This window comes from Bufo gargarizans, chromosome 5 (genome assembly GCF_014858855.1).
Source record: "Bufo gargarizans isolate SCDJY-AF-19 chromosome 5, ASM1485885v1, whole genome shotgun sequence".
Lineage (NCBI taxonomy): Eukaryota > Metazoa > Chordata > Amphibia > Anura > Bufonidae > Bufo > Bufo gargarizans.
In genome coordinates this window covers 413,905,768-413,919,713 of record NC_058084.1, presented here as the reverse complement: position 1 = coordinate 413,919,713, position 13,946 = coordinate 413,905,768, and the positions used below count along the sequence as shown (strand labels likewise).

At 41.2% G+C, this 13,946-nt stretch overlaps 1 protein-coding gene across 3 annotated transcripts in view; it reads right to left on the bottom strand.

Annotated features, from left to right (window-relative positions):
* Positions 1-9,728: 9,728 nt before the first annotated feature.
* The window catches only part of RBM33 (RNA binding motif protein 33), a 111,208-nt gene continuing 106,990 nt past the window's right edge, over positions 9,729-13,946 (bottom strand). For all 3 annotated transcript variants that reach the window (XM_044293010.1, XM_044293008.1, XM_044293009.1), the window contains one exon: positions 9,729-12,746. Coding sequence is in view for 2 of the 3 variants with exons in the window: in XM_044293008.1 (XP_044148943.1) it covers positions 12,698-12,746 (49 nt within the window). In the remaining variant the exon portion in view is untranslated. The remainder of the gene's footprint in view (positions 12,747-13,946) is intronic.

The window sequence follows — 13,946 nt, the reverse complement described above, 5'->3', positions numbered from 1 at the left end:
AGGGATGAGCGAATCGACTTTAGATGAAATATCCGAAGTAGATTTGCATTATACTTCATTTGAATACTGTACGGAGCAAGTGCTCGGTACAGTATTAGAATGTATTGGTTCCTATGAGCCGAAGTTATTACTTTGCGAAGTCTCACGAGACTTCACATAACTTCATAACTCAAATTCTACTGTAAAAAAACTGTTCCCGAACCCACTCCGTACAGTATTCAAACAAAGTATTATGCGAATCGACTTCAGATCTTTCATCCGAAGTCGATTCGCTCATCCCTAGTCATGACGGATCCGTCTTGCTCTGCATCCGAGGACACACTCAAAAACACTGCTTTCTGCGCTTTTGCGTGCATCATGGGAACGCAATGAAGCGGAAGGGAATGCATTCTGGTGTATTCAGCTTCGTTCAGGCCAGTTGTGTCCCCATTGATGAACGGGGACAAAACTGAAGCGTTTTCCCCTCTACTGAGATCCTATGACGGATCTCAATAGCGGAAAGGGAAATGGCAGATGTGAAAGTAGCCTTATTCCAAAAGTTTTTAAATACTTAGACGCCCACCTGCCGTGCACTAACTTTGGTGTAGTAATTCCACATCAAGGACCAAGCCAAGCATTTCTACAGTTTATAACTTCTTGTAAAAATTATTTCTGAAACTCTTCAAGGTTTCAGGTCTAGTCTTTTTTTGTCTCATGTGGTTTATATTTGAGTCTGCAAAGAAGCATGCATGGGCATTGGTGTGCAGTTTTAAGAGGTTGCTTACTTGCTGAATGCATATGACAAACATTACATATATATATATATATATATATATATATATATATAGCTATATACACTCACCTAAAGAATTATTAGGAACACCATACTAATACGGTGTCGGACCCCCTTTTGCCTTCAGAACTGCCTTAATTCTACGTGGCATTGATTCAACAAGGTGCTGATAGCATTCTTTAGAAACGTTGGCCCATTCTAATAGGATAGCATCTTGCAGTTGATGGAGATTTGAGGGATGCACATCCAGCGCACAAAGCTCCCGTTCCACCACATCCCAAAGATGCTCTATTGGGTTGAGATCTGGTGACTGTGGGGGCCATTTTAGTACAGTGAACTCATTGTCATGTTCAAGAAACCAATTTGAAATGATTCGAGCTTTGTGACATGGTGCATTATCCTCCTGGAAGTAGCCATCAGAGGATGGGTACATGGTGGTCATGAAGGGATGGACATGGTCAGAAACAATGCTCAGGTAGCCCGTGGCATTTAAACGATAGCCAATTGGCACTAAGGGGCCTAAAGTATGCCCAGAAAACATCCCCCACACCATTACACCACCACCAGCCTGCACAGTGGTAACAAGGCATGATGGATACATGTTCTCATTCTGTTTACGCCAAATTCGGACTCTACCATTTGAATGTCTCAACAGAAATCGAGACTCTTCAGACCAGACAACATTTTTCCAGTCTTCAACAGTCCAATTTTGGTGAGCTCGTGCAAATTGTAGCCTCTTCTTCCTATTTGTAGTGGAAATGAGTGGCACCCGGTGGGGTCTTCTGCTGTTGTAGCCCACCTTTCTTTCCCATTCTGACATTCAGTTTGGAGTTCAGGAGATTGTCTTGACCAGGACCACAACCCTACATGCATTGAAGCAACTGCCATGTGATTGGTTGACTAGATAATCGCATTAATGAGAAATAGAACAGGTGTTCCTAATAATTCTTTATGTGAGTGTATATAGACACATACACACCTGTATATAGGTATGTACACAGACACCTGAATTATGATGGGTGAGATTATTAAATATGGAAAAATGTGGTTATTTTATTCATCTAAATACAAATATACAATTTTACAGGCTGGGAAGCAATTGCACATTGACTGCATGACTTTTTACTGAATTAACTATAAGTCTATTAATCCTGCGGCACAATCTACTCTGTGCAATACTACCACTTGGTGGTCAAATGTGATACTACACCATAACTCTCCCAGTGCTGCAGTTATGTTTTTGTAATGCAAAATGTGAACTAAAATATAGCATTGCATTATTAGTCTATTAAAATATTTCATGCAATATTGTTAAAAATAAGGATTGAAATTAAAGTGTACATTACATGTTTAATACTTTATACTAATTACAGAAGAATTACAGGAAAACTCCTGCGGATTATTGTAACATATGCACAAAATACTTTATGCCTAGGTCATTGTACATTATACAGTATATCAGAATTAAATTAAATGAGCTATAGGTTATGTTGGTGAGGGACAAGGAAGATGCTCTCAATGATCAGGTCTCCGCTTTCAGGAAATAACCAGGAGCTTTGGTTTAAAAAAAAAAAAAAACTATCTTAAAACAATGTAGCGCTGAGCAAAGTATGCAGGGTCAGACTATAGAAGAATTCTTTGTTACTATGGCAACACATAGCTTTGCACAGGAGCTGTACAGCCAAATCCTAGAACAGGGATCAGCAACCTCCGGCGCTCCAGCTGTTCAGAAACTACAACTCCCAGTTCATTCACTTCAGATGTGAATGTGTGCCTAATGGGAGTTGTAGTTTCACGGCTGCAGGAGTGCCTAAGGTTGCTGATCCCTGATTTGTTATTCATTTTGGATACAATAGACCAATAAAAATGGTTGTGAATGCGACATAGGGGGTCATTTATCAAACGAGTGTAAATTAGAACTGGCTTAGTTGCCCATAGCAACCAATCAGATCTCACCTTTCATTTTGGAATGCACATGGCCGATGCCCACATATTGCGGATCCGCTGTTTGAAGGCTGCAATACAGGCATGGCCAAACGGCCGTGTGCATGAGCCCTTATGAGGATTAGTGTCCGCTCACAGCAACAGTAAACCGATTATCTATCTACATAGCAGCTCTCATTTGTGTTAATATTTTGTATTTAATTTCAAGGGTGTTGTACTGCCAAAAAAGACAACCAAAATTAAAAAAAATATGTTTTCTATGCATACTGCGCTTTCAAAATGTCCCCTTTATAATGTAATTGTTCCTTTAAGAACTTCTCTTAGGGTACGACCACACGGTCAGGTTTCTACATCCCAATTTTGGAAGCGAATATCAGGAGCGGATCATAAAAGGAGAGAATGAACGGATATAATGTCTCCCCTCTTTTGAATGCACTCCTGGCTTTGGCTTAGAAAACTGCATGCAGAAATCTGACTGCGGCCATACACTTTGGGTGCTGCCAGACGGTCAGGTTTTTAAAGCAAAAACCAGGATTAGAGTAAAGTAAAAGAAGTCATTTCTGTCCTTTATACTTACTCTCCCCTTTATGATCCACAAAAAGCCTTAAAGGGAGTGTCACCACCCTGGACTGTTTGTATGGCACTGTAGCTCTCCTATTGTCATTTACACCATAATGCCTCTGCAAATCTCACGCAGACGAACATCCCCTTCATGTGCGCCCAGTGCTACCTTCTGTAGGCAGCAGCTACATTAACTTAAAGGGGTTATCCAATACTATAAAAAAGTCCCCCATATACTTACCCTGCTCCCTGCTTCTCCCCATGCGCGGATGAAAACATCAAGTGTTGGGGGATAAGCAGCCAATGGCAGGCTCCCCCCCCCTTCCCCCGATACCGGATGTTTTCATCTGTGCACAGGGTGGTCATGCAGAAACCAGGAGCGGTGCAAGAATATTCACTGTGAGGGGCCCGGCATATGGGGGCCATTTTTATAGTAATCACGGGCACAAAATACACAGCAATAAATGAAGCGCAGACAGTGATATGAAAAAAAGCATCTTTTATTTATATAAAAAAACATTAACAATTATAAAAATACATAAACTTTATACAAAAATCTTAAATTTTTATTCTGTAATAAACAATGAACACACTTTGTGCGTAATTTATTTTTTTATTGGAGAGTATAAAACCAATTGCTTTTCAAGTAATTCACACGTTCATAGCAGCATTTATGGTTAAATAAGTAATGTAAAATTGTGTGAAAAAACCTCAAGGAAATGTAACCAATTCAGAGAGAAAACGGCCCGCTCTGGGGAATACTGACAGATTTATAACCATTAAAGTGAGCAAACATTTCAGGTTAGGAAGGATCACATTCAAGTTCACTGCTCGATAAATGGAACTCCACGGTAGATAAGAATCATGAAAAAATAAATAAAAATAATGACACTTATAATAACATTAACATAAATTAAAGGGGGAAAAAAGGAAGGTCCACAACCTAAAATCAGCAGCATGTTGTAAACGTACCTAAGGACAAGATAAGACAATATAATTAGAGTTGGTGTCTTCTCCGCATTCTCAGTGTCAGTATCTGTGGGAAAAAAAATTAAATTATTGCAGTTCTAGTCTTATCTAAGGCTTCTTCTACACTCGTGGCATATTTCCGGCAGAGAATAGCCTGCCAGAGCTCTCTGAACCTGGCAATGGCGGATGTTTACTGCAATGCCTGCTGGCTGGCCCCATTGACTACAATGGGGTCCAGTGGGGATCCGGCCGCTACCTGGAAAATATGCTGAGATCCGCCCCACAACAGATTGTCTGGCCGATTCCCGGCATATTTGCCAGGTACTGGCCGGATCTCCATCAGATTCCATTATAGTCAATGGGGCCAGCCAGCAGGCATTGCGGTAACATCCAGCAAAGCCACATCCAGAAAGACGAAATAGCCTGCAGGAACAATGCCACGACTGTGAAACTAGCCTAAGTCAAACCAGTGGCATTTCTGGCACCAAGGACAGGCGCCATGAGTCCTATGGCCCCGCTATCACCATATTCACCTGTGTTTGTGTACTCCCTCACTACTAGACCCTATATTGGGCTAGGTATCTTCAGTCTACAAACACTAGAGCCACACAAATAGAGGTAAACCATGACTGCCACTAAGGATGAGCGAAGAAAGCTTCAGATCGCTTTGCACCAAACTTCGGTTTAATGCTGTGCGGAGATCCGTCTCCGTACAGCATTAAAATGTATGGCCTCCGACGAGGCGAAGTCCGTGATTACGGAAGTCTCGTGAGATTTCTGTGAATAACCTAGGTATTTGATTTTTTTCAAACTGAAAAAACATTTTAAAACTTGGATCTGAACTCTGCTTCAGTTCCAACTGATATCCTCGGAGCCAAAGTCGAATTTGGATCCCAGTTTTAAAATGTTTGTTATTTTTTTCAGTTTAATGGCTCTTTCACACGAGCAGATGCCGTGCGTGCAATCCACTGCGTGAGAGAGAGCCAAGCCCTGCTCCGGACAGCAGAGACAGAGCATTAACATGATTGATAATGCTCCGTGCCTCTCTGTGATCTTTTTACTACAAAATCACGGTGACCACTTTATCTCAATGTGATTTTGTAGTAAAAAGATCAGAGAGGCACGGAGCATTATCAATAATGTTAGTGCTCCGTGTCTCTGCTGTCCGGAACGGGGCTTGGCTCTCTCTCACTCAGTGGATTGCACACGCACGGCATCCGCTCGTGTGAAAGAGCCATTAAACTGAAAAAAATTAACAAACATTTTAAAACTGGGATCCAAACTCGACTTCGGCTCAGAGGATATCAGTTGGAACAGAATCAGAGTTCGGATCCCAGTGTAAAAATGTTTTTTTCAGTTTAAAGGGCTCTTTCACACGAGCGGATGCTGTGCAGGTAATCCGCTGCGTGAAAGAGAGCCAAGCCCCGTTCCAGACAGCAGAGACAGAGCATTAACATGATTGATAATGCTCTTTGCCTCTCGGTGATCGTTTTACTACAAAATCACGGTGACAACTTTATCTCACAGTGATTTTATAGTAAAACGATCACAGAGAGGCACGGAGCATTATCAATCATGTTAATGCTCTGTCTCTGCTGTCTGGAACGGGGCTTGGCTCTCTATCACACAGCGGATTACCTGCACGGCATCCGCTCATGTGAAAGAGCCCTTTAAACTGAAAAAACATTTTCAAACTGGGATGCGGACTGCTTCGGTCCCGAGGATATCAGTTGGAACCGAAGCAGAGTTCGGATCCAAGTTTTAAAATGTTTTTTTTTTCAATTAAAAAATAATCAAATACCTAAGTTATTCACAGAAGTCTTGCGAGACTTATTGGGAATAGCTCACTTTGACTTGTCAGAGGCCATACATTTTAATGCTGATCGAAGTTTTGAGCTCCCTTCGCTCATCCCTGCCACGTTTAGGGCTGTTTCACATGAGCAGATGCCGAGCGTGACATCCGCTGCGTGAAAGAGTGCCAAGACCCAATGCGGACAGCAGAAGCACGGAGCATTAACATGATTGATAATGCTCCGTGCCTCTCTGTGATCTCTTTACTACAAGATCACGGAGACAACTTTATCTCACTGTGATTTCGTAGTAAAGAGATCATAGAGAGGCACGGAGCATTATCAATCATGTTAATGCTCCGTGCTTCTGCTGTCCGCATCGGGTCTTAGCTGTCATTCACGCAGCGGATGTCACGCTCGGCATCCGCTCGTGTGAAACAGCCCTTAGGGGAGAGGAAACCTGTTGAGGAAAGATTTAGCTCAGATGCTTCCTTAGAAATTCTGCTGTAAAGAAAGTCACATTAGGAATAAAGGAGATCTGGAAAAAAAACTAAAAAGTTAGCAGTCACCCAGTATATGAGTCTACAAACCTGTGGGGGTGGCCTCGGTGGAAACAAGTTAAATACCTATATTGAGCATTTCACAGTAACAAATAAAAAATAACAGAGAGATCACTTATCTAAATGATCCTTCCCAACCCTAACAACCTGAGAATATAAAAACAACATGATCTAATTTAAATCAAACCTATCGATCCATCTTAGATGGATATCATTAGACAAACAATCCACAGGATTGGACATGGCTTACAACCCTCTTTCACACTGCTGTAAGATGCATTGAAAATACCAAGAGTATAAAAATAAGTCATCCGTACAAAAAATAAAAACTAGCAACATAATTTAATACATTTAGAAAACGGGGGGGAAAAATGACAACTGTGAATTTGCCAGTGGAGATGATGACACCGTTACCTTACCTCACTGTATGAAACACTAGGCAGCGTGACTGGACTAATGAAATGCTCAGCGCATTCACAGCAAGTACAAACTATTACTGCATGTGCATTGTTTCTGCCAGCTACCGTAACTAGATCCCATGTGTATATAGATGTATATATGCGTACACATGGCTAAGCCCATAGTGCAGACAGTAAGAATTACAGGTTAAAAAAAAAACATCCACCGCAGGAAAAAAAAGAATACATTTTTCCATGGGAAAATGCATGAATTCTATTCTTATAATGCCTCGTTTGGGAAGCTACCTAGTGCTCCTTAAGAAATGTTACAAACTTAAAATAGTGAAATGAAAAGATTAAACGGCCAAAACCCTCGGTGCACCTTCACACCTTTTGTCTTCTATTCTGTAGGAGGGGGGGGGGGGGGTGCTGTTACTGGACCCTCTGCAAAACACAGTACAAGGCTAGGTTCACACAGGTGTTCTTTTTCACTTGGATTTCGGGGCATAATTCTGCATCGGGATCCATGTGCAATTCGCATCCCAAGCATGTGAATGAGGACCTGCAACCTCATTCCCATACGCAGGAAAAACTTCTGCATAGATTTTAAATTGTGGTGGGAAAAAAAGCCATAGTGGAAACAAGTGGCGGGTCACTCATTTCAGATGGAAAACGCAAGAATTAGCACCACTGAATGATAAAAGGCCCTATCCTCGTGCAAATTTGCAGCGGAGAAAACTGCAAAAGGTCAGCCTTGGATTTCTGCTGCGGAAAATACACGTTGGCTTGTGAACAGAGCCTCAGCGGTTTGGTTTTCCCAAAAAATAAAAAATGGAAAAGTAAGAAGGACATTAAAAAGGTTGTCTGGGATTAGAAAAGCATGACCGCTTGCTTCCAAAAACAGTACCCATCCTGGGCCATGGCTTGTGTCTGGTATTGCAGCTCAGCTCCATTGATGTGAAGGGGTTGAGCTGTACTGCCACCCACAACCTGTGGACAGGTATGGTACTGTTCTGGAAGAAAGCAGCCATCTTCTTTCTAGTCCTGGACAACCCCTTTAATTATCTGGTTACATGAACTGAAAACCGACAACAACGTCAACACAATTTCAAATAACCTAAAGGGGAGATTTATAAAAAAATAAAATAAATAGGGTGTAAAGGAAAACTGGCTTAGTTACCCAGTTAAAGGTGGAATCTGATCAGTTGCTATGGGCAACTAAGCCAGTTCTACTTTACACCAGTTTTGATAAATCTCCTTCTAAATCTTTGCACATTTTAAAAAGGTTGTCAGCATTAAAAAGACATGGCTACTTTTTTTCTTCTTCCAAAAACAGCACCAAACCTGCCCATGGGCTGCGTGTGGTATTGCAGCTGAGCACAATTAAAGTAACTGTGGTTAAGCTGCAATGCCATACGCAAACTGTGCACAGGGGTGGCATGGCTGGGGTGGAAAACGGCAGCCATGTTGTTTCACGCATGAACAACCCCTATAATTTACAAGTATTGTGCTCCCTTCATCCCACTGTTTATTACCAGATTCACAGGATGAGAAAACACGACTTTAAAGTCCAGAAACCTTAAAAAGTAATATAGTTATTTTGATTTGGGGGGAGGGGGGGTCCAAGACCAGTGCTGAGCTACATCAAAGACCTCATTCTTTAAAATGCTAAAAATCACCAATTTTTCCCCCCCAAAAATCACATTCTTAAGGAATGACTGTTGCAATGGAACCAAAAAGACTAAGTTAACCAAAGTAACACAGAAGAAATCCAGAAATAAATATATTAAGAAACATAAAAAGGGGGGAAAAAACAATATAGTCAATTTTTTCAACAATTGGGTCCTCAAAAAAACAAACTGGATTAAGTAAGACGATTCTTTGGATTCAAGAACTGATCACAGGTGGTTTTTGCACTTGTCCTGTGACAGGTTCAGCATTTATTTCTGCGAAGTTATTGGTGCGAGTTACTATTAACAGGAAGTATAATGTCCATACAATATAGGCCAATACCAAGCCCATTCACAGTGACAGAACTGGATCATTCAAGAACGCCTGCAGTTTATGTATTAAGAAGATCACTTCGTACGCCGCAGCAGATGTATAAAATGAAAAAAATCTGACAAAACAGACAAAAACAAATGAACTGGAAGTAGGAGTATAAATGAATGAAGACGAATGGTTGATGAACAAAATGAAAGCATTAGCAACACTAGAAAAAACACACAAAAAAAATATGTATCCTTGTAGGCTTTACTTGAAATGCTATTATCTGCGTTATGAACAAATACACTGGTCTGGGTAAAATAGGTGACTTACTAAGTAGCTTTATAAAATTGAAGACATGTACAAGAAAACAAACAGAATTTAAGAGGTCTCAGAAACAGAAGTCCAGGTCAGTAATTAAGTTGTAGAACAAAGTCTTGTAAGTTCTTCTTAGTATGTACAAAATGATTAGATTTGCAGTTTGCATTTGGGTTGCAATGACCAAAAGGAGAACACAGATAATGGTTGCTCTACATCCTCGAAGGGCATTTGCTTTTTAACAGACCATTTTGGTCCTGGATGTGAAGAAAAAAAAAAAAAAAAAAACTTCGTCTAAATCACCAACAATAAAGTTGTACGTAAAAGGATATGGCTCAGTGTATTTTTACCAAACTAACTTCTAAACCACGTGTAACGGTGCAGAAGATCAGAAGAGGTCCAGCAGGAGATATTTAAAGACTCTGGGGGGGGGGGAAAGAGATATAGAACAGCTCCCTAAAACACTGCAAAGGTGCAACATACCCCAGAAGAGAAAAACCCAAGGGATAAACTGAAAGATAAGCCTTGACTCAAATACTGCTGAAGGTCAGCCGCAGGAAACTTTACCAAAGACTCCTGACCAGAAGTCTGCATCCTGTTCTTGGACTGCACAGAAGATTTGGATTCCTTACATCTGTCTTCTTCTGGGTTCAGACAGACTATGTGGCATATTAGGAAGCCGCTTATAATCCAATGCTTTAACATTCTGCCCAGGTAACCTCGGAGCCTTAAGCCGCTAGTTAACACTAAACGCACACAACGCTGAAACTGCATGTTAAGAGCACAAAGAGTTTCCAAAAAAAGGCTAAACATTAGGCTTTTATTTTCATCTTATCATTTCAAAACCCCAGTGGTACAGCCTAACATAAAACTTAAGTATACGTAAAGTGAATTGCTACGTCTAACACTCAAGTCATTTCCCATACCTTTCTTACACGCTTTGCTCTGAATCCACTGCATAGACATTTACTGCAAGAGTGACTTTACTGTATACGGATTATTGACTTTTATACATACCAGTATGCTGTCAAATCCTTAGGCTGGGTTTCCACATTCAGGTATTTTGTTGCAAAGCCAGGAACAGATCAAACGGAGGATACAAAGACTGGGTCTTCTGCTCCGTTTGGGTCCATTCATCACTTTTGACTTCAAAAAACCCTTAAATGTGGAACCCAACCGTACAGTTGCGGCCGAAGGTAGACAGAAATGTATTACATGTATATGCAGTAAATTTAGAGCGTCAAACGCTGTAAAGATATACTAAGGCCAGCAAAGAATTTTAGGAGGTTTTAAAAAAGTAAAACTTCCAAGGATGGGCATACATCAAGTTCTTAACACCTCGGAGCAGGCGAGAACATTGCAAACGCATGGCTAGTCTTCGGTCCCACATCTTAAAGTGTCCTTCATCGGAGACTTCCTGTAGGGCTCTATTCACTCCAATGTTGTGCCATGACACTGTATTGAAATCATGTTCAAACAATTTGTCACAGCAGACCTGCTCTACAGACTGCTTCTAGTATATATGATGGCAAGAACAGGGTGGCGTGCCATCAGAAACACCAGAAAGCTTGAGTGAAACCATAAGCGCAGATAGAGCTGAAATGAACTAAGCCTCTGCTATTACTTTCCACCTGGCTGAACCTGGTAATATAATTACGCAGTGTGTTGGACCGGGAGTCTTAAGAAGTTATGGAGTCAATACTAGACTCCAGTAAAGATCACTGAACCTGTGAAGACATTTAAACAGGTTGATCCAACTTTTAACCTAACACTTACAATGTCTTAGGACAGAAGTGACTGACATTTACCAGGAAACTGTAGCTAAAACAAAAGAATGGATTCTTAAAGTGGCCAATAATAACTGCTAGAATGTCCTCTTCATGCTATTGGCTTCCACTGCATACCTTCTGAAGATGCCATCAACCTACAAAGGGTCTCTTAGGTAAGCAAGGTGCTAAACAGACCAATGTTCTGTGCAGAGCAGCACCTAGTGATCATTCGATAGCACTCATATAGGTAAAAATGCTCCACCTCGAACACACATCTAGCCTCACTCGTGGTTCCCAGAGGGCAAGGGTGGAGTCAAAATAGGTCTGTTCACATTTGTGTGTTCCCTTTTGTTTCAAAGTTTCGGCATTTTAAGATAACAAATATTGTAGCCCGAAGCGTTACTTGTATAAAGAAAAAAAAAAAAGAAAATACTAGAAACAGAGATGGAAATCTGTCTGATCCCATTATGAGCCGATGGGATCAGTCAACCGCCATGACACCAGTGTGAACAGAGCCCATTTCATTCATACTGCAAAATTCAAACCATCTCAAGGCTTGTACCTCACAGCATTCACCTTCCATGGTAGGTGATAAGTATTCATGAACATTTTCATTTTAAATTCTATATTCTGTCCGCCCCATAGAAGAGGTCACAAAAAGATGACTATTTGGGATTTAGACATGTTGTCTAAATGATCAGGAAAAATAGGTTTAGAGCCTCTATATGCACCTCTCTAATGTTAAAGGTGACATCACTAACTTAAAAATGAAGTTTGATGTATATCTATGCAGATCTGGGCAGAAGATAACTTGCATCTGGAACCTCATGCAGATACACTACTCACATCTGTTGCTGGACATGGATAGTAGAAATACTGACAAGCCTGCGACCATCAATAGACCACATTTAACATGTCCACCACCCCAACAAGCGACTGTGTGCAGAAACTACCGATGCAAGCTCAATGGTAAAACTGGGTATGATGAATTGACAAGTGGTGTTTTCTTCCTACGTGCAATCCACTGATGTTCTCACTTTACCTAAAAGCTTCAAGACTAATGGAGAGGAGAGCGATCTTTCAGCTAGTCGGAGAAGTGTTAAAAATTTTAAATAATACTCTGTTGGGTGATAATTTGCATTTTGGGCACACAATCTGAAGTCTTTACCGCATACAATATCATATGGTGTAATGATTTCTAACTAGATGCCATTTTTAGGAAGGTGCAACCAGAACCCCTCACAAAGGCATCAGAAGCTAGTCAACTGTCTACAGTGATGAATAACCTAGATGTAGAATGGTGTGTACGCCCTGAAGAGAAGAGTAACCATTATCATGCATTCTTTTCTACCAAAAATGTCACTGATCTCTTAGTTTTTTTCCTCGCCAAGTCTGACACGAGTCTTTCACAGAGACGGCCTTACATGCAAGGGTCACAAAACACAATATAGTAAAGAACCACATAGTAAAGTCTCCTGAGCAAATCTCAGTCTTATGGTTTCACTGTAACGAGTCTCCTGCGAGTTGAATTCTTGAGTCAACAAATCCAAACCAGAGAAGGAAACATGGCAGTGTCCGGCAGTCTCTTCTCCTCTGACTGTCCGCTCGTGATGAATATGAACGGCTCGGTTCATTCAGTGATGAGTGATACGTTGATGTGTGACAAGTCTATCATGTGCCTGAAATGGTTTAGAAGACGTTAGTAGATAACATTTAGAACCTCTCTCACTCTAAGTCTTTTTATGTCAAGCATAGTGATTTATGGCAAAAAACAAAACAAAAAAAACAACAACACACACACTTAATGGGGTATTTCGGTTATATGATGCTGTCCTGTATCCAAAGGATAGTGGATAACTATTAGATCAGAGGGGGTCTTACCACTGGTACACCCACCGATCACCAGAATGGATACCCACAAAATGGGATTGCAGCCGCTACATTCATTTCTTTGGTAGTACCGGAGATGGCCCGATACATTGAAATGATTGGAGTGGCAGGGCGGCTGAACGACTGGCCACAAAAAATAAAAATGCCATACAAAAACACTATATATGAAGGGAGCCTAAAGTTCTTTTTAGGTCACTTTTCAGACTGGCACCAGCATCATATAACATTTTCAAACTGGTGCAAGCATCATGCTACACGGACTTATAGAAAGATTTTGTCATATGTAACATGAAGGCAGAACACTCCTGTTTAAGGCAGAGCCAACACCAAGGACTCGGTCCATATGTTAAAGGGGTTCTGCACTTAGTTTTACCTGATGATCTATCCTCTGGATAGATCATCAGCTTCTGATCGGCGGGGGTCCGACACCTGGGACCCCCGCTGATCAGCTGTTTGCGAAGGCAGCGTCGCGGTGTTCTCACTGTTTACCGCAGGCCCACTGACGTCACGACTAGTATCAACTAGCGTGGGCGGAGCTAAGCTCTGTTCACTTGAATGGAGCTTAGCCGCGCCGATCAGAAGCTGATGACATATCCAGAGGATAGATCATCAGTTAAAACAAAAGCAGATATATAGAAAATATGGAGCTGTTCAGTCCATTTAATAGTAGGCTCCGTACTAGAGATGAGCAAATCGATTAATTCAGAGGAGCCATAGAGCTGCAGTGGCTGCTACAGGGGAAACCATTTAGATAAAAGGCTGACCATGTAATACAGTCCATGGCCCAGGCCAAATCTGCTCCAGCTAACAGAGACATGGTCCTTAGGGAGGTCACTCGTAAGGTATGGGGTTGCTTGTTTGATGTACGGACAAATGTCATACGTGCTGGTCACTTACATCCATGGACTATGCAGCTTTCATTGTAACGAGTGAACAGTTTCTATAAAGTTTCTTCAGAGTATTTAAAGGGAAACTCTGGAAATTTCTTA